At 55.3% G+C, this 20882-nt stretch overlaps 5 protein-coding genes across 5 annotated transcripts; 3 read left to right on the plus strand and 2 right to left on the minus strand.

Annotated features, from left to right (window-relative positions):
• Window positions 1–1665: 1665 nt before the first annotated feature.
• TRIREDRAFT_67052 (uncharacterized protein) lies at window positions 1666–2418 on the plus strand (the record flags this gene model as incomplete). The annotated part of the gene is made up of 2 exons (XM_006967963.1): window positions 1666–1916; window positions 1974–2418. 2 exons carry the CDS (start codon window positions 1666–1668, stop codon window positions 2416–2418), a joined length of 696 nt encoding a protein of 231 aa, XP_006968025.1.
• Window positions 2419–3175: 757 nt separating this feature from the next.
• Window positions 3176–5324, plus strand: TRIREDRAFT_80771 (uncharacterized protein; the record flags this gene model as incomplete). The annotated part of the gene is made up of 6 exons (XM_006967964.1): window positions 3176–3479; window positions 3576–3754; window positions 3857–4373; window positions 4453–4665; window positions 4774–4933; window positions 4997–5324. Exons 1-6 carry the CDS (start codon window positions 3440–3442, stop codon window positions 5322–5324), a joined length of 1437 nt encoding a protein of 478 aa, XP_006968026.1. The 5' UTR covers window positions 3176–3439.
• Window positions 5325–10812: 5488 nt separating this feature from the next.
• Window positions 10813–12678, minus strand: TRIREDRAFT_66877 (uncharacterized protein; the record flags this gene model as incomplete). The annotated part of the gene is made up of 3 exons (XM_006968026.1): window positions 10813–12479; window positions 12518–12543; window positions 12575–12678. Coding segments are annotated over 3 exons (1797 nt in total), but the record flags the coding sequence as incomplete, so codon positions are not given.
• Window positions 12679–14177: 1499 nt separating this feature from the next.
• Window positions 14178–15716, plus strand: TRIREDRAFT_27132 (uncharacterized protein; the record flags this gene model as incomplete). The annotated part of the gene is made up of 1 exon (XM_006967899.2): window positions 14178–15716. A coding segment is annotated over one exon (1539 nt), but the record flags the coding sequence as incomplete, so codon positions are not given.
• Window positions 15717–16765: 1049 nt separating this feature from the next.
• On the minus strand, window positions 16766–19252 carry TRIREDRAFT_67035 (uncharacterized protein; the record flags this gene model as incomplete). Its single annotated transcript, XM_006968027.1, has 4 exons — window positions 16766–18208; window positions 18335–18792; window positions 18970–19070; window positions 19116–19252. The coding sequence occupies 4 exons, from the start codon at window positions 19250–19252 to the stop codon at window positions 16766–16768; spliced, it is 2139 nt and encodes a 712-aa protein (XP_006968089.1).
• Window positions 19253–20882: the final 1630 nt, after the last annotated feature.

Below are 20882 nucleotides of genomic sequence, written 5' to 3' on the forward strand. Positions count from 1 at the left end.
CACACTCTGGCTTTTTATCGCTTTTATGTATTTTTTCCCATCTCGCCCGACCGCGACTGCTTTTTACTCATGCAACCACTTGGTCGTGGTGGCAGTGGCAAGAAACGCAGCCCATGCATATTGGGTTTTGTCGCATGTGGATTGGCGCCTAAGACTTTGGTAGGATATAGGGAACGCGCAAGGCTGTATTTTACATTACATGCGCAGTCATGGGTTTATGGCACCTAAGCAATGTGGAATTTCTGTCTGTTCCTTGGGGGCTCAAAAAGCTGGTTTGCATGATAAGAAGGGCCTGCCTGATACAAGGCGGAGAGGGGGTATGGGTACATGTAAGGTGCTGTAGAAGAGAGATACCAACAGACTCGATAATAGCGACTTCCATGGTGTGATCTTATTACCTTGCCGTCGAAGTAAAGCAGTTTTGGCCAGGTCCTTTGCCGTTTGCCTCCCCCCTTTTGCGTACCTAACAGACTGGAGTCATTCATCGTTACCGACCTAGGTACCTAGAGCAAGCCACCGCAAGGACGGCCATGCGTCTCTTCCAGGTTCTCAGTATCGACAGCTCACAAATTACGTCGTCTGTGGCACCATCCCAATGCAGCCTGGCGCGATCTGGTGGAGATCTATGGCTAACATCGGCAGGCGTGATCGAACGTCCACTGCACGTGGTTGCCTCATTCTACCTACCTAGTACCTTACCTACCTTACCTTATGTTCTCTTCTTCCCTTTGCTTGCACAAAGCAACACCACCAGGTGTCAGATATCACCGCCTCAACTGGGACTTTTCCTCTCTTCATCTCAATCCTGCTACGTCTTGTTACTGACTAGGTTCGGCACGCAACTGCCCCAAAGGTACGTGGAATTCTTCATACCAAGTGCTCTAGGTGCCAAAAGATATCGACACACGCACACTGGGTCACCACACCTTCCCTCCTCGCTGCTATTTCAAGATGCCTCTCCATTTGCCCATTGCCCCATCATTGCGCCATGTGGAATTTCTTTGTTGTTGTCCTGTCAATGATTTATTCTGAAGGCGACACTGTGCCGCCATGGTTGGAAGAAGATTCACATCTCAACTTTTGCAGTCTGTCAGACAACAACGCCACCTGCAGCCCGTGCGTCTCGGCCCAGTGGCAGGGCGTCGTGGCATTGATCTTGGCCTCAAAGCCTGGGCTTACTGCAGTTTTGCATCGCGCTGTACAAGCACATTGTCCCAGTCCCACCGCGGCTACTCTCAATGCGCAACTGCTCGCATTGAAGTCCCTGGTGCTTCGTGTTACACACGGCAGACGGCTATTTGCTGGCACCTACATACCATGCATTGGTCTGTCTGCCGACATACTCGAGGCATGGGATCATGATGTTGGGATGACGCTGCCCGCTGCTGTCGCCCTCCTGGCCATAAGATGGACCTTGTCAAGTATTGGCGTGGTCCGGCATGGCATGTCTCCCGTGTTCTTCGTTGGTTCATCTCCCCTTCTATTTGACGTTTTGGTGTTACTGGCTCAGGCTTTCGCATTCTCACACTGTCTCATCGGCCCATGCTAGGCGCAAAGCATCATCATATATGACAGCTCCTCACAAGTGGCTCTTGCAGATACTGCCTTCTACAGCGGCCCGCTTCGACCTGCAGCTCTCTCACATCAGACCAGCTGTCTGCAAGCATGCCTCCGAAGCTTACTCCAACACACTTCCTCTGCATACCCCTCACAGGGGCGCAGCTGGCTGCAGCTCTTGCGGCGTTCCGGGCTGATGTAACGAGCGCCATGAGCTTTGGTCTGCCCGAGGATGCAGTGCGGCCTTTGGGGACACTGCACTTGACACTGGGCGTCATGGCTTTGAAGAGGGACGGTGTAGAGCAGGCAGTGGATATACTCAAGGGTCTGAGGCTGAGAGATATACTCGCGGAGACGAGGTTGGCCAAGAATGCGAATACGTCCCCCTCAGTATTGGCATTGTCGGGCGGCAGCAGTGTCAATAGTCAGTCATCGACAGCTGATGGCCTCGCCTTGACAATACGAGGGCTTCATTCAATCCAACCACCAGCCAAAGCAGCCGTTCTATACGCATCTCCTTCGGACCCAGAGGGCATTTTGTATGATTTCTGCAAGCGGCTGCAGAGACCATTTCAAGAATCTGGGTTGATGATTGACGAGAACCGCCCCTTGCTACTTCACGCTACCATCATCAACACCATATATGTCAAGAACAATGGCGGCGGCGGCGGAGGAAGAGGGAAGAGGAGGGAAAGGCTGACGATTGATGCCCGCAGTCTCCTGAGTAGGTATGATGACTACCTGTGGGCCGAGAAGATGCCCGTCACTCGCGTGGCGCTGTGCAGGATGGGCGCCAAGCCGATTCCAGGGACCGACGATGCGGCGTACGAAGTTGAGGCGGAGGTTGAGTTTGAGCCTTGATACAGTTCGCCGTTAGCAATGACTGCACAGAGAAGTGCGCGGAATTGGCAGTTCGATCTATCACCGGCTCCCGAGATCAAGTCTGCAACATTGATATCCACAGCTTTGAAGTCACATCCTCTCACGTGTTTCCGCCACACTCTTCTCCCTCTTGCTTTGACCCGATTCCTGTATCTGCAATACAGGAGTGATCATGCCAACTTAGCAGTTATTCAAGTCTGTTGAAAGCACGGCGCATGGGTATCCGACCTTTCGTGTCCCGCTATCGAGCTTATATAGGTACCTTGTTGCTGTGCAAGCCATATACCAGACCCATTGGTGGCTTGGTGCTTCCAACAGAGAAAGGCGCTTCGTCAATCAATTTTTCAACTAACATGATTTCCTACTTTAAGCAATTTACGTCTACAGATTCTTCAATCACGAATCGAAACAACCTCGATATAACCAGTGGCTAGTGAACTGCATCGTCCGTCGAAATTGAAGCAATATCCGGAGCTTTAACAAGCTCCCCCGCGCCGTCTCGGAATCGCCTCCCGGAATCACCCCCGGCATGTTATTCCCAGCCCCTCCACCTGGACCACGCTTGTATTATAGTATTACCGAAGGAATTGCGGAGAGCTGATTCGTTACAATAGAGCCAATCCGGCAGATTCACGGCACTGCTTGTCCCAGCTGCAATTACTACTCCGTACCCTCGCATCTCACGGGCTTCCAGGCAGCCATCAAAGAAACAACCCAGCACTTCCTGCCCCGAGCTTTTCGCTTTTGCTTGGAGAGGGGGGCAAACCAGGGAGAAGGGACCGGGCCATTGCAATTTCTCGACACTTGGCGAGGGCAGGAGGCAGACGGAAGCTGCCAGAGGGGGGTGCTGCTGGACGCATCAGCCACCATGCCGAGCCATCGTCGTCTGGCCCTCCACCTCGGCATCACCTCAGCGACTTGAAACGAAAGACGATTGATTCTACACGACTACTTATTGTGCCGCGAAAATTCGATCCGGATCTCGACTTCAGGAAGAAAGATGAATACACCTGAAAAGCGCCGCAGCGGCGGCGGCGGCGGTCGCAGCAATAGCACTGGGCCCGCCTGGCGAACGGGACACGCCACGCATACGAGTCGGCATGGCAGCAGTGCGGCTGGAGGTGGAGGAGGGGGAGGAGGTACGAACACAGCAAGCAGCGGTGCAGGAGGCAGCAACTCGGACAACTTGCCCGTGATGCCTCCCCGCGCAGCCATGGCCAGTACGAGCTCGACGGGCGGTGACGATTCTCACAATGCGGGGGGAACGCTCTTGGAGCGAAAACGCAAAGAAAAAGGGGGTCGAGACAAGGACGGCGTGGCCGGCAGCAGTAACAGCAACAACAGCAGCTCCAGCACGGCCAGGGGCTCCAGTCCTCATGGCAGCAACCCCAGCGGCAGCCCCGTCTCCAAGCAGCAGCAGCAGCAGCAGCAGCATCGCCGCCAGCAACACTCCGAGGCCGCCGCCGCCGCCACCGCGACCGCGACCGCCCACGTGCTCCGCGAAAAGGACGAGCGGATAGCCTACCTCGAGAAGGAAATGGCCATCATGGAGCGCGAGTTCCACCAGGAGCTCGACAAGCTGAGCCAGGCGGAGAGCGAGACGGCGACGTTTTGGCAGGGCAAGCACAGCGCGCTCAACCAGCAGTTCCTCCGGACGGACACGGAGCTGCGGCTGCTGCGGGCCGAGGTGGACGTGCGCGAGGCGGAGCGCGAGGAGCTGCGGCAGGGCGTCGAGGTGCTCCGGCGCGAGCTGCAGGACAGGGACGACGAGATCCGGCGGCTGAGGGGCCAGGTCCGGGGCCTCAAGGACTTTGTCAGCACCAGCACGCGGACCGACGACCAGACGAGCGACGAGGTCTTTGGCGACGGCATGACCAAGCTGGGCAACGGGCTGCAGAACTGGGTCATTACCAATTTCCGCAAGGCAAAGCTGGGTGAGTTGCAACTGATGGGGAGGAGCCAGATGAAGGTTGGGTTTGAAGGCATGGTTCGGTTTAGACTGACAGCGGCTAGACCTGTCCAAGGCCAGCGACGACACACTCGCAGAGCTCAGCCGGCTCGTGCCCATGTACGAGGAGCTCGTCCACACGTCCAAAGTTCACCTCCTCCAGTCCATCGTGTCGAGCATCCTCGTCGACATGGTCTTCAACGCCTACTACGTCGGCCTATCCGAGCAGGAGACTCAGCACATTCAACAAATGGAGCGGCTCCTCTCCTCTCTCTGCTGTGCGTACATTGACATCCCTTGCCAACCCCCCTTCCTCTAGCCTATTGGAATATAGAAGACAGAGGGAGAGAATCGTCTTGTCAGCCCAGGACTAACAACGAGAGCAGCCTCCACCGACGTCGTCAACCAATGGCGCTCCTCCACCCTCGCCCTCCTACGCCGCGAGGCGCACCACCTCCACGACAACACAGACGCCTTTGCCGAGGCCGTCATGGCCCGCATCACTCACCTCCTCGATAGCATCATCACTACTTCTCCCTCAACATCGTCATCATCATCATCAACAACAACAACATCCCCATCGTCGTCATCAACGTCAGCCGCCACAAGCGCAAACTCCCAACAAACCACGGCCCGAGACTCAGCCCTCCGCGTGCTCGTCAAGAACTCGATTGAGCTCGCGCGCCTGCTCGTCGTGCAAAAGGCCCGGCTGCGGGTCTACATGCCCTCCATCCTGCCGCACCAGCAGGTCCTCTTTGAGCCCGACACCATGGAGGACATGGGCGGGGAGGAGGACGAGGACGATAACCTGGCCAGCCGCGAGATCGGTTGCGTCGTTTTCCCGGGCGTCATCAAGCACGGAGACGAGAACGGGGGCCACATGCAGTACCGCAACGTCATTGTCAAGGCGAGGGTCCTGTGTAGCCCGGAAGAGTAGACCGGAAGGAGAAGAAGAAGAAGAAGAAGAAGAAAAGGGAGAAGGGGAAGATAGGTTCCACGCAGCTGGCCTGTTGGGGGTCCCTAGGTTCCTACAAGTTACATTCGGCGAAATACCTAGGTAGTAGTATGGCGCTTGGGGTGTCCGGGGGTGATGGACAAACTCCATGATAGACGATAGACGAAAATAGGATGCCGGTGTTTCTTTGCGTTTCCTGCACCATTACGTCGTTCAAGCTCAAGGCCTCACCTCCCTTCGTGTCGCCGCCGCGTAGCCTTACGGAGTGGCTACCACAGGAACTAGGCGACAGCCGGGAGACGGGCCGCCACGCCGTTTGACGCCGACCCGCAACCATCTTTGTGGCCCTCCACCATCCACAGGCTCACCAACCTCACGCCATCCGAGTAATACGCGGAACCCTCCAACCGCCAGTCATAGGCACGTCTCTGTCTCTCTCGGACTGGCGCCGCGTTGTCTTGATGCCCAATATTCCCCCGTCCCCGATTCCAAATATGCATCCGGGTTAGTGTGTCTCCGTTGACAGGGGAAGAGGCGGAAAAGGTGAGGGACGTGTGGGATGTTCCAACCATAGACAAGACTCAAGTTCCCTAGTCACGGAAGCCTTGAGCGATGCGAGCAATTGTACCCGCCCAGAAATATTCCGCGACGTCACCTTAAAATGGGCCGGTAGCACAACCTTCTTCTCGTTTGCGCCTCGCCGGATCGCCTGACCCATGTCCCTTCCCTAGTTCCTCTGTTGTCCGTTGTCTTCTTTTCGCCACCCCCAAACTCCAAAACTCCCATCAATCTATATCTCGTGGTCACGGGGAACATGATTGCAAATCTGAAATGTCATCCGACACTGGAAAAGGCGTCATATAGCAGCCAATTGTGCCGGGGCCCATGAGAATTGGCTGATTGATGAGAGACTATAATGCCGGAATCCTTGTGCGGGAATGACGGTGCGTCTCAGCTCTCAGTGCCTCAACAGCAGCACAACCGACATGGCTGCTACCCCGTACTTCATCTCACTGGGTCGTGTAGATGGAGGTGCGCAGGGTGCCAAAGAGGAAGAATACACTGCAACTATACCACGTGTAAGCCCCCCTTAGCTGCCTTTGCCGCGGCAGTCATCTCGTGATTGCCAAATGCGTGTCACCGGAAAGGCACCAGGTCCAGGCTCGAAGCAAAGACAAAGGGCTCGAGCATCCTGATAGCTAGCCTCAAAGCAGACCGATCAGCAACTTCAGGCCTCGACACAGGAGGGCCTATCCTCCGTGGGGACCCCGAAGATGCTCCGTGGCCTTCGGAGACAGACCACGGCGCATGTTGCTGCTTTTCGTAATCGCTGCCGTTCTTCTCATCCCACCACATCTCGCAGCTCCAGTCTGGATTGGCGGGGTCTGGTAGCACGACGGCGGGGTTCTCCACCAGGGCCAAAGAGCCGCAAGAACATTCGAGCTGAGCTCTCCCCGCTGTTTGTCTGTCTTCCCGTTCCTCTCTTCTGACGGCAGAGCTCCTGGCACGGTCGAGCAACTGGAGGATGCCGTTACCCAGGGTCCACACCTTCACGCCGCGACACCATGCCGGCATCACGACAACCGTGAGAGGGGGCCAAGATGCAAGCCCACGGCCATTGTGTGCTCCCGGTCTCGTCCATTAGTATGCCTGTCAGAACAAGGCGGCATATTGGCTCGAATGCCAAGGGGCCAGTGTACTGCAGTTCGCCGGCCACAAGATGTTTCGTACACAGGTTTTGATAGAAAGTCATGGTTGCTTAGCTGGCATCAAACCCATATCGGTGAAAAGCTACCACATCATTCGTCAAAGGCCTATGACGCGGCCCTTGTTAGACGCCACAGCTCGGCCTTCGTCTATCTGAAGACGGCCAAGAGGAAGTGACAGGAGTAAGGGCGATCTTGGCCCGGACATGTCATAATGCTATGTAAGCCGGACGGCTTGTCACGGTTCCCGGAGGCCCATCGTTGGCCTTTTGTTCTCTGGTGGCAGCATGTAAGTAACGTTGATGCTGATTGCTTAGATCCACCATGTCGGCGAGCATTGCTTTCGGGGGGGTGTATGCAAGCCGAATTCAGCTGACCGTAGTACATGTTCGTATACCGTCACTATCGCATGAATGGCGGATATCATACACTCTCTCAGACCGTTTTCCGTGTGCACCCATCTTGGTCTTGCCGTCGAATAATATCTCTCGAAAGCTCTGTGTTCGTGCCCAACAGGCGGTTGTCCTGTTACATTTTAGTATCATCTCATCACCTACATACCTGGTGGAGGTGGAGTCTAGTCAGATATGCGCATCTGCTCTTTCAAGTCCAACTGAGAGCCCAACCCAACTCGTATGTCTTTCTGTCTCTTCTTATTTATTCAAACAAGGAGACAGACGCAGTGAGGTGAGAGGGAAAAGAGGACAACTTTTTTCCTAGCCATCTGACCTTCCTTCAACTCTTTTGTGCCTTCTTCGCGAGCTGGCAGAACTACTGCCGTTATTGTGCCCGAAACGCATCCGCATCAACCCTTGTTGGCTCCATCTGCATAAGCATCGACTCCCCGTGCTCATCTCTTGGGGAGGACCCGACAAAAGTTCAGTTGCCGCACTCAACGTCCAGGCGGTCGAGTGCGAAGCTTGCAGCCGTCGAGATCCCATCGAACGTTCCATTCAACATCCAACGCATACACTCCAAGGCGGCCCAACAGGCCCAGGCTGAACGACTTCGAAGACGGACCAAGAACCCTTCGGATGGCGGCACCACGGCAAGAGCCCTTGGCGGAGGACATATATGGATTCTTGCAGGGGCATCAAGAGAAAAGGGCCCGGTCCACGGCGACAGGAAGCTCCGAGTACACTCACTTAGATGTCCTTCCGAAACCGCCCCGGCACGCCTTCACATTGTCTGAAGATTCCCGCAGCCATCCCTCAGAGACGCACGTTTCTTCGGTTGCCAGTGGAGAAAGTCGGCGGTCCTCCGTCTTTGACGCGCCCGGATATTCCTCGTCCGCATCATCGGTACCACCAGGGTATGTCCTCATTGCGTTTTGGCATTGTTGCTTTTCTGGGTCACATTAGCTGACGAGTTTCTTCTCTGTATGATCGTCTAGTCGACAACGGCGGCTCCCTTGCGAGTTCTTCTGGTATGGCAATTGCGATGAGATTTTCGACATCCACGACATCGACGGCTGGATACACCACGTAGCGGTCCACCACCTGAATATGGTGTTGCCAGCAAAGTGCAAATGCTGGTTCTGCGATGACTGGGTGTTCATCGCCGAACCAGACAGCTTCCAACAACGCGAGCTTTGCTATACGGCTCGGATGCAACACATTGCGGACCACTATCGTGGTGGCGCGAGGACGATCGACGTTCGGCCAGACTTTGACTTTCTCGACCATCTGTGGGAAAACGACTTGATCAGCAGAAGAGACTTCCAATACATGAAAAACTATCATGAAGCGCCTCAGCCAAGGAATGGCATCAACCCTATACCCACAGCACCAAGTGCACGCTCACCAGCGGCAGTGGCAGTGGCGGTAGAGGTGAGACCACGCCACCGAGGCCGCCGCGAGTCTCGCCGGAGCTACTACTCATGAGCTCACGTTGCAAGGCCATGATGTTTCTTTGGAGAGTCGTGGTCAGGCAAGCAGAAGTGGCAGTCGTCTTGTTTGACATGAACGTCTGCCAACTCTGCCTGTCGTCTGAAGTCTGGGTCAAGTAGTGCGACACTGGATGGAGTTGTCCCTGCAGAGCCCGGGACTTGTGTTGTAATAGCGATACGACCAGCAGGCTGATCGTCGTTACCCCCTTTATGTTTTTCTGATGGGCTAGCCATCGATACATGGTGGAGGTACCATTGTATGTCTTCAAGTTTCACCCTACTCCATCAACGTTAATCTCCTCTTCTGCTTGTTTGTCCGGTTTTCTCCTTATTTGCTGTTTGTGGCTTCTGTGTGGATGCGGCAGACGTACCGTTGACCAGTGTCTTGTTTCTTGTTATTGGATGTCGGCTTCGGGATATACATATGGTTATCGTTCAGATGCGCGTTGGAACTGGTATCGGCTTTCGATGGAGAGGGAGCAGGCGTCTTGTCTTTGATACCATGCGAATGCAAATATCGATCGTACACGTTTTCACGAGGTTCGGATAAGTGAAGGCCAAGTCCACGTTGAATGAATGATGAGATTCTGATGAAAGAAGTGAGGGTGGGAAATAAAGGAGGAGGAGAGGTTCTTGCCACCGTGATTGTCGCCTTCCACGCGTCGTCGTCGTGTCCCATCTTTCGGAAGGCGGCAGCCAGTGAAAGTGGGCGACGCCTTCCAGTAAATTTCCGTACAAACGTCGAAAGGGAAGTCACGCTGGGTATCGTGCCTGACTCGTCTTTCTTTATCGACGAATGCCTATTTGAGTAATCGAAGTCCTTGATGTCCAATAGGTGCAAAGATCATGGTGGTACATGTGCGTGACTGACCACAACAACCACCTCGAGCACCTTGACTACCGATTCGCAGAGGTTTCTGTCTCCTGTTTTTGTCTCTTGATACTTTTAATAACGAAGTTTGCCCCTGCATAAAGCTTTATATTTCGTATTCATCGTCATGTTTAGGTAGCAACGTGTGCCCAACCACGATAGCGGCTGTTGAAAAATTTCAGGTCAAATCATGCCATGGCTGGGCTGGCTGATGTCGTCTCGAGTCTCCTAGTATGAGAAGCCCATAAAGTCAACGGCTCGTCGGAGAGAAGTGATGACATGCATGATATAAAGTATGCTGCGTTGCCCTGTTAGTGAGCATGAGTAAGTTGCGCAAATAGCTTTTGTCGTATGTAAGTGCTACAAAGTAAGGGTGGACGTGTGTTGAGGGAGGCTGTGCTGCGTATCCCCATAACGTGGCAAAGGAGGGCCTATCAAAAGGAGGGCTTTGATGAATCGATTTAAGTAGGCTTAATCCTTGATTACAGGCCTCTGTAGATATCTGTAGTCACGCGGATTCATCGGTCTCCGAATGTGTAATACTAATACGATATGATGCGTAAGATGTGATTCACTGTATCTATATCCATAAGTGGGCTGCTAAACAAAAGTGCCCCAGATTGATTGGGTCTTTATTGCAGCTGCGTTTCGCTTTGAAAGGCGATGGGGGGGCCGCATCAGATGCCACTGCCGATGCGGCAGGACTCTGATCTATCATTGGTAGGCCGGGGCTTTTCATGTGCCGGAAGTGTGTCTCGTTTGGCTCGTCCGCGATCGCTTGGCCAGCATGATGCTCTGCTTTCTGACTGGGGGGCTGAGATGACCCAAGAGCGACATTTTGCTCTGCTTCTTCTTGCTCGACGCGAGCAAGGTCACGTCTATATTCTTATATCTCGCCTCATACTTCACCCATCGTTCCAGGCCGGGAACCTGGATGCCCAATGTCGGCAGCGCCAGTAGGGTCAGGACAGGTTCCGCGTCGTGATCCTGAGCATGCTCTTCCACGCTGTACAGGCCCGGCAAAGAATACCGCACTTTCCCGGGGGCATAGTGCTTGAGGATCTTCTCCAGGTTGGCGCGCTCTCGCGGGGGCAGGGCCATGCGGAACGGCTTCGCGGAGGATGGGAGAAAGGGAAGCACCTGGAACTTTGCGGCAACACAGGCGCTGACTCGTATCCAGAAGCGTCCATCCCAGAGTTTGGCGGTTTTCCATCCGCGCCAGTGACGGTGGCGACTGGGCTGGTCGCCATCGCCGTCCATCTTGAATATGCCTGCTCGATAATTCAGATACCCGGGCAGTTTTTGCTCAGGCAACGGCTGCCTCGAGGAATATGGTGCCCTGGATAAGAGCCACGAGGCCGCATTCCGCTTTGGCACGGGCTCGAAGAGAACACCTGCGATCGAAAAGGCCTTTGGCTGGGCTGCCGGTACTGTGCCGATTGCCCCTGACAGCTCTGGAAACAACCGATCAACGGCATTTTCCAGGTTACCCAGAGGCGGCAGATGGAGCTCGGGGGTTACAAAGGCAATGAGCTTGCGGAGTGCTATGGCAGCCAACAGCCTACGAGAGCGTCTGCGTGCTTCCTCCCGGGCCTGGGAGAAAGGACGTCTCATTTGCGAGGACGATGCGCGCCAAAGCGTTGAGACGTCAATGAGCAGAGTGCCTGCGTTTGGATCAAAGTCCTTGATGACCCTTTCGCGCACGAGCAGTCGATGGGCTTCGGCCTCTTCCAGTCTAACCCTCCGTTTCGACCGCTGAGCAAGTGCTAGGATAGACGGCTTCTGCAGCGCCTTGGGCAGCGTGTGCGCCCGAGTGAGCTGCCGGATAGCGTTGCGGGTAGTGAGGGTTGGATCGGTGTTTGTGCTATCCTCGAACCATCGAACACCGTTGGCCTCGCACGTAGCAATGAGCCTGGCCTTGCCAAACTCCACAAGTGGCCGGTAGATGGTAACGCCGCCATCCTCGCTCTGTAGAGGGGTCAGATATGGTACACTGGGGTCAAAATCCCGGGAGAAATGGCTGGAAAAGCTCATGGGCTTGTCACTTGAGCTCAGATACGACCTGATTTGATCCCACGGCTCTGCGTCTTTGTCGTCCCTTAGGATATGACGCAGCCGCTTCATCTCCCGCGACGGCGGCTTGAAGCTCAAAAAGGGGCGCTTCTGCATCTGGTCATCGAGAAGACCGCTCTTGTAGACGCTGTGCATCTCATAGCACTCGGGAATGGCATTGGCCTCCCGTATGCCCTGAAGTCCGCGGTACCCATGGCCGGCGAGCAGCCTCATCAGGACCGTTTCGTACTGGTCGTCCTGGTGGTGGGCAAAGAAGAGGCTTGAGGATTGCAGGTATTTGCAAGTCGACCCCAAGGCCTGGTAGCGCATGGTGCGAGCAACGCTCTCAATGTTGGGCATGGTGGCTGGTTCAATGCCTTGCCACTTGAGCTCCCTCCAGTTGAGGGTCTTGATGATGGCCTTGAGGCCGAGCCGCTTGAGCTCCTGGGTGACGCGGGATGCTTCCTGGGTGCTCTCCTCTCGCAGCTTGTGGTCGACTACAACGCCAAAGGCAGTTTCGGCAGGGTTGTCGGCTATCTTGATGCCCCTGTACATCCTGAGGAGGCGGGAAAAGAGATATGCCATGGCCATGGAGTCCACGCCTCCGCTGATGGCCAGGGCTGCGCAGTGACACCGAGGTTAGCCGTTGCAATGTCACGTTGAGGATCTCGTGGGCGTCTAAGGCTTGCCTATTCGCTGTGGCCGGGCGTAGTACGCCGTAGGGAAGCGCGGCCGAGACACTGAGAGGACGGCATCACGGAACTCTTGGACGGAGATGGGCTTGGAGGCATGATGAAAGGCCAGCGCCTGCGCGCTCATTCCACCCGGGGCTGCAGCGGCAGCTTTTGCGACGCCACGGTAGCACGAGCCGAGACCATGCAGGGGTGAGTGACTTTGATTCAAAGCAGCTGTCGGGCTTGGTTATGTGAACAGTGAAGGAACAAGCAGCAATAAAAGAAGCTTCAATATAATTTGTTGGAGTAGCTTAAAATTCAAGGTCCCATGTTGCATTGGTGGAACAGGGGTCACGACCCGATTAGTTGCTGCAGGCTGGGAGCTCCAGTGGAGGGCTCGAGGTCCTTATCAGCGCCACAAAGAGCCGCTGTTGTGCCGGCGAGTGGCGCTGAAAATGCCCTGGAGAGCCAGCTGGAGAGTACCTACCTTAGTAGTGAAGCTCAATGCATTCAGGGCACATGCACTGGAGCTGCGATGCCTCAGGCGAGGCCGTCACAACTTGAAGCATTGAGTCGCTGCATCGAACCGGGCCACTGTCTAGGCACAGGTTTCTTGTTGAGAGAACCTGCTATTAACAGAGCGAAGAGGCTGGTGGGATAACATCCGCTCTCAGACTGTCTCGTCTAATCATCAACAATACTGGAGACGCGTCCCTGGCGAGCTGCCTCCCAAGACCCCTGGAAGATCCAGTCGCTCGTCATCCATCACCGCCTTCGATACGATACGATTCGACGTTCACGCTTCATCTTTACTTACTTCACATGCCAGCCACTTGAACAGCGTCCACCAAAACCACCCCCCCTGTCTGATCCATCCAGTGCGTCTGGGGCCGCTGCAGCCCGTCGCCACCCGACTCACAGGCCACCGGTTTTAGCGGTTTGAAGCCTGCATTGCATGCAGTGGGCGAGGCTAACTGCAGCCCTTAGAGGAGGTTGAGCTTCGTTCGATCCAGTCTCACCAGTTGGTTGGCCGTGGCCCACCGAGTCTGCCTTCAGCTTGCATCAACTTGTTTCCTCAGTTTCTGCCCTTTTTCTTTTCCTTTTTTTTTTCTTCCTTCCTGTCTTCTTTTCCCTCTCTCCGTGACTGCCGCTCTCTTGCTCGGGTTGTTCTTCACGTCTCGCGCAGGAATCGCAGAGTCCCCCAGTCTCTCTCTATCTGTGTCTCTGTCTCTGTCTATCGAGGAATTGCCTCTCTCTCTATCTTCCCCCACCCACCACCACCACCACCACCACCAACTCTGCAGCATTATAACACAAGGCCCTGGCTGGCTGGCTCGCCTTTTCCCTTGCTCTCATGCAGCTGCGCCGGTTGCCGCCAATCCAAGCTGACTCGCAAGACTCGGCTTGAGACGAGACGAAAAAACACAAAACAAAAAAGGACCAGCCAAAACAAAAAGCTGAGCCAAAACAACTCGCAAACGAAACGAAACCGCCATCAACCCCCGACACTTCCTCTCTCTCTCTCTCACCGTCCGCGTCCTCGCCCTCGCCCTCACCCTCACCCTCATCCTCATGGTCTCTCAACCAGAACCCCCTCCGTCTCTCGCAATCCGCGGCACCTCGTCCCTCGTCTCCCGGCCGTCCGCCCGCAGCAAGCGCTACAACCGCTCCCACGTCGGCGGCACCAGCTCCTATCTGCCGCAGAATGAATTCCCCGTCTTCTCCCACAGCGGCGACGTCGAGATCCTCATCCGCGCCGGGCCCGTCGAGAACCGCTACCTGCTGCACCGGCACACGCTGACGCGATGCAGCGGCTTCTTCGAGGCCAGCACCTCGTCCGAGTGGTCGCGCGCCCAGCCGATGCTGCCAAGCGGCCACGAGCTGTCGAGGATCGGTGAGGACGGTCCGGCGTCGTCTGTCGCTGATGGAGATGCCGGGCAGGGCGGCAGCACGACGGCGCCGACGCGGAAATGGCGATACGAGCTGGACTCGGGCTCGGGCAACAACGACATCCCCATGCTGGTGCAGCGGGAGGAGCCTCGAGCCGACGCGCAGTCGCTCGGGTCGTCGCTCTTCGGGCCCGGCCCCAAGACGACGTCGTCATCGTCGCGCTCGTCGCACTCGCAGTCGCACCACCACAAGAGCAGCAGCAGCAGCAGCAGCAGCTACTCACACCCGTCCAAGCGTGACTACTCCCGCTCCGTCATGAGCCTCGGCGCCCAGCCCCAGACCCTGTCGCAGGCCGACGAGGACCTGCTGCGCGACTACGACAACATGTTCCGCATCTTCTACAACTACCCGCCCATCCTAGACAACATCAACGTGGCCGATGCCTACGTGCAGTGCAAGAGCCTTCTGACGCTGGCCGACCAGTACGACGCCCTGCCCGTCATCGGCCCGCGCGTCGACCACCACCTGCTGCAGTTCCAGTCGCGCCTGTGGAAGCAGATTGCAAAGTACCCCATCTCGTACCTGCGCCTGGGCTACCTGGCCCGCAGCAAGGTCATCTTCCAGGAGGCCCTGATCCACGTCGTCGGCCAGTGGCCCGCCGGCGAGCGCAGCCTGCGCGCCACCATGCCCGACATCGTGCTGGACATCATCGAGGACAAGGTCGACGAGCTGGAGGAGACGGTCAGCCGCGTCGAGGGCCGCCTGTTCCGCCTCAACCTGACCACGTCGCGCGGTGACCGCGTCGGCCCCAACAACGGCTACCTGGACTGGCTGGCCACCAGCCTCTTCCGCCAGTGGCTCGCCGACAACACCACGCCCCAGCCGCCGCCCGAGTTCCACCACCGCCGCCCCGGCTCCCGAGACGCCCGGGCCGCGGATCCACCGCCGGCTCCTCCAGCTCCTCCTCCTCCTCCTCCCCCGGCCCCGCCCCTGGGCTCCGTCGGCCGCGCCTACCGCATGCTCGGCTCCGGCAACCCGGACACGTTCCTCGGCCACGACGAGTGTAAGAAGTTCCTCAAGCTGACGCCCGAGTTCTACAGCCGCGAGAACCTGCGGCGCTTCGAGAAGCGCATGGACGAGCTCAAGGCCATGGCCCGCTCCGTCGTCCGGCCCCTCATGAACAGCGGCCTCGAGCTCGACCTGAGCGGCTCCAGCCGCGTCGCCGACAGCATCGGGTACCTGACGTGCACCGAGGTTGGCAACAGAGATCTGCCCTGGACGGTGGACGAATGATTTTACGAAGCAGATGTAATGAAGAAGAAAGAAGAAACGAAACGAAGGGAACAAACCAGTTGCTTTATATACAGCAGAGACAAACGCACACATGACATGACATGCATGATAATGTATGTTTGATATCAAGTGTCTTTGTCGACTGGGCAGATCTTGACATATACTCGTGCATAAGACACGCAACAAACGCATATGAAGAGCAAAAGATGAACTGATGAGAGTAATGTTATGTTGATACGACGACGACATGTTCTGATGGGACAAAGGAATGACGGGGGCGATTTGACTGGATTACACGAACTGAATGGGTTGCGAACTGAATGGGTTGGTTATCTTTTACTTGTCTTTGTTTGTTTGTTGTTTGTTCGATTTGTCTCTTTTTTTTTCCGTTTATAATACGTTCAACCGATACCCTTTACCGTACTTGTCGTTCAGTCAGAAAAAGAAAAGATGAGCAACATGTCCTTATAATTTCTATCTCTTGAGGTTTCTTAATATGAGAAGCATACACGAGAGAGCATCCAGTTTGTATATACATGGCTGAAATAAGGGGGTACTCTAATGTCATGCGAGGCATGGCGGTCCTTGCAATAATCAATCGACTTGACAGCTAAATATACCTACAAAATTTCAAATCATCCCGAATATCTCATTTATTGTGCAGCCTCTAACAAGATGGATAGAAAAGGTGGCTTTGTGTGATAGACAAGAAGGTTTCAAGCTCAAGGGAGGGAAAAGCCAGCTAAAGGATATAATAATAGACAAACAACATAGTATGTTTCCATATACAAAATGTGGTCATGCAAATGTTACCATGACAAAGAGCGTATCCTAGAAAGAAACACCGCGAAACTTGCGCTCATAATCATATATCATCCAACGAAACCAGAAGTCATATGCCCACGCTCTTTCAAGCCAATTCCACCCAACTCTTGCTCATTACATCCCTTTGCTCTCCGTTAATAGCCCTTTCGATATATCAGAAAGTCTCCATCATAGCCTTTTAAAACCTCTTCCTCGTGGTATCATGTGCTTATTTCAGTCATGGCTCAAACATTCCCAAAGACAAGCACTTCACGGCCAGACATGGAGTCGACAGTCAGGCTCGACTTTCCATCACCCTTGGTCCCCTCGATCCGTTTGACAATGCCCTTGCCCCGCTTGTAGTCAAGGCCGTCTCCTCGAACGTCCTGCGAGCCAGACAAGGTCGTCATGGCAAACTCGCCCTCCCACGAAGAGGGATAGTTGAGCCTAAAGTCGCCGCTGACAGATGCGTGGTGAGACTTGAGGTTGACCAACCCGTGCCTCTTGTCTTCGCCAGTGACAGCCATGCCAGGTTTCAAATCCATGTACGGCGGCGAGGGAAGTCTCCTTGGCTGCTCGTCGGGGTGGATGATGATCCAAGGCTCACCGTGATCCTCGTCATCTCCGTCGCGGGTGGGCGGTGCTAATGGGTCATAGTGGCCGATACTGGCGGCGGAGTTCTTCCACAAAGGCTCGGCGACGGTCAAGGTAATTTGTCCACTCTTGGTGTCGGTCGACAGGAAGGGTTCCGAGGAGCCAGAGCCAAATACTGGCAACAGCCTCAACTTTTGATCTCCAGACACTGTCTCGAATTTGGCCGTCGACGTAAAAGCAAGTTCGGCCTGGATGTCGCCAGAGGCAGAGGAGATGCCAACGACATAATCGCGCGGCGGAAACTTGTCGTCACGTTTACTATCTGGACCATAGCCCACAGGCTCCGTCACCTTGATGTCGCCTGAAATAGAGTCGATGTTGAGCACAGCTTGTTCAGGCTTCTTGTCAGAGGATGGCTTCGGAGTGATGTCGGTCTTGATGTCTCCGGAGACGGTATGGATCTTGAGAAGGTCGTATAGGGGAAACCAGCCTTCAACGTCGCCACTAACAGTCTCGATGATGATGCTTCGCGAGGCCAGGGTGTACGGCGCCACATCTCCCGACAGGCGGCCAGTGTTGACGTCGCCCACAACGGTCTTGATCTGGGCGTCAGTGGCAGAACTGAGGATGATACCATCTTTGACGGTGACGTCGAGATGGATGGAATCGACAAGGACCGACTCGAGCTGAGCTTCACGGGGGATGAACACCGTGATCCGAATTTGGACGCATGGTTGCCAGTTTGGCTCACTCCATTCAACCAGACGAGGGATGGTGACTTTGAAACGTTGTTCTCGCTTGTCGAACTCAACGCCGACGTGCAGATTTTGGTCATTTGTCATGATCTCGAGCTCAACGTTGCCGGTGGAAGAGGTGTCAACCGGTTGCAAGATGATCTCGCCATACACACGTGGCTGGAGCCCGCGACGCTTTCCGCTATCTCGCTCCATTGTCTCAATGATGCTGAGCTTCTTGTTGCTGCCGAAACTGATGACTTCGTTGATCTTGGAAGACCTGAAGGGTTCGCCCAAGCAGTCCCTGCTGTTTCTAGGGGGCCACGACATGTTGGGGGGAGGATTGTTAGACGGAGGAGCCTTTACTGGAGACTTGTCGATGATGCCAGGCTTCTGCATGATGTTGTTAGACAATCATATATATCACCCGCCTCGCAGTGCCTTTTCATTAATGACTGTCATAAGTGAATGGAAGGATGTACTCACCTTGCCGCTGTGCACGCTAATCGTGCTTCCAAATAAGGCAACGATGATGGAGATGATCAAGAGGACACCGAGGGCTGTCCGGACCTTCTTCCTGGTGATGGATGAGCTGATTCTGTCTTTGAGCCTTTGCCACAGAGGTTCTCGAGATCCGTTTACGGCTCCGCCCATGGACTCGGGCTGTCGTGGAAGCAGTGTCTGGCTCTCCTCAGGCACGCCCATGGTTTCAGACTGCGTACCGGCCTGTGGAGGCCCAAACGTCTGATAGCCAGAGGCCAGTGGCGGGGAGGAAGCGGAGGGGGAGTAGGCAGGAGGTGCGTCAGACGGCGGTGGCCGAGGAATGGTATACTGATTCAGCGCCGGGCCTGCAGCACCTGTAGGCTGAAAGGACGATATCTCCTCGTCAATGCTCCGTCTGTGATAGTGGCCAGAGGAGGGAGGAGATGACGAAGATGCCGATGCTGAAGCTGAGTGATGATGGGGGTATGTGGCAACGTGAGGGCGAGACTGGTAGGAGGAGTGAGAAGAGTAAGGAGGGTGAGAGGGATGATACAAGCCAGCTTGCCCCTGAGGAAAGGGCACGGTCTGGCGATGAGGCTGGCTATCACCAAGAGGCGACGACTGGCCAGCAGAGGGACTATTTATCAACCTCTCCTCCTCCGCCTCTCTCGCCTTTGCGGCGGCACGATCCTCCTGCAGCGTCGGGTCCTCCACCATGACATTGGGCACAAAGGGCACGCTGGCCGATTGGCGCTGCTGGCGCACGGGAGGGGAGGGTGATGACGTTGCGGCCTCTTCTAGCCCGGACGAGGACGCGTGGAAGTAGCCGTCAGTGGGCGACAGTGCGTCGTTGTGCTCCTGTTCCTCGCCCCAGGGGTTGTCGTCCCCGGAGTAGAGGTCGTCCGAGTACGGGGCCGGCATTGCTCCAGGCCCAGCGGGCAGATGCGGCCGGATGCGACAGGATGGAGAGGGTGGAACAGAGCGCAGAGACGGCTGACGAACGCCTGTCTGTAATAAGTATGTAGCAGTTTGTCTGCGTGGCTCTCGGATGAGGGCAACGGAGATGCAGAATGGGTTGCACCACGAATAGACGAGCTTTGAGTGCCGAGCTGGAGGCCAGACAGACGCGCGTTAGCTGATGAGGCCAATGGCTCGTCTTTGTCCTCTGCCGGACGTCTTAATCAGGAAGAAGGCAGAGGGGAGGAGGAGATGAGGGCAGAAATGGAGAGGCTGAAGGAGAGAGAGAAGAGGCAAAAGGTTGGTGGTGAGTTGATGAAGAGCCGGACAAGCTACCTTGCAGGTACAAGCATGCAAGCAGCAGTCGTTCTGTGTCCCCGAAGCTACCAGTGCTCTACCAGCTGCTGGCGTGTCTGATCAGCTTGTCGTCAAAGTCCATGCGAGGCATTACTTGTACTGCCCATGTCCTGGCCTTCCTTCCTTCCTTCCTGGCTCGTCTCCTCTCCGCCTCTCCACACCTCCATACCCCAGCTGCTCCTTCCGATCCGCTCACCCACGATACCTACGATAAGAAGCGAGCTGCTGACCAAGAAAATCTAGCCTTTAGTACTTTGTATTCCCAAAACATTACAACAACTTCTACGCAAGTGACAATTAATTATTGTTCATCTTGATCATGCAATTGAAGAGTCATCCTTTCAATCATCAGCCCAAGCAACAGAGACAGAAAGAGTAAGAAAAAAAACAAACCACAAGCCAAAAAAGGTGACTCAAAAGGCGCAACATGCCCAGCCCATCCACTAAGATAGTGCCCTTGCAAAAGTCCCCCTTGGATCCCGTCCGCCACCAAAAGCACAAAAACAACCACACTGCAACCTGCAGCTCACCCCCAGACTAGGTATGTATTGTCCAACCAAACCAAACGCCATGTCAAGAAGCAGAAAAGCCAAAAAGTTGGTAAAGCTGTAGTACATACCAGTCATCAAGCCATAAGCTCGCTACGGCCCGAAGAGGGAGCAACAACTCTGCACGTGCTACTGTACCCCAACCTTCTGTCCAGCATCGCTACCTACCTTACTATACCTAGATCTACACTACTCTTGACCTTGGGTACAAATACCTACCTCAGTAGGTCGCTTTGCAAGGGGGGGCTGGCGTAAGCGAGCACGTAACCCGGGGACGAAGCGTTCGTCATTTGCACCAACATCGAACATGATCTGATAACGACGCTGACCAACCGGCCAGCAGTTGATCTGCCACTCCCACTCCATGCCTTGTCACAAACAGGGTAAAATCCTCCATCGTCAGCCTTTGCAGCTGAGCTCAAGTCCAGGTAAACAAAAGCAGCCAAGCCTCGGCCAAGACATCCGGCTCCAGCAACTGCCCCGGCCCTTGCCACCGGTCACGGAGTCTAGCTCTCCACTTTTCCGGGTACCGACCCCGAGCCAGAACCTCACATATTGGCGTCTTGTTCTCTCATCTCTCTCTCTGTGTGTGTGAATGGCTCTGTCGTTCGATCAAATGCGTTCCTTGTTGAGTCTTACAGGTTTCTATACATGGTCGTAGCTAGATTGCAGACACTGACTCGTGTCGT

Source organism: Trichoderma reesei (assembly GCF_000167675.1).
Source record: "Trichoderma reesei QM6a unplaced genomic scaffold TRIREscaffold_20, whole genome shotgun sequence".
In the NCBI taxonomy this organism is placed as follows: Eukaryota; Fungi; Ascomycota; class Sordariomycetes; order Hypocreales; family Hypocreaceae; genus Trichoderma; species Trichoderma reesei.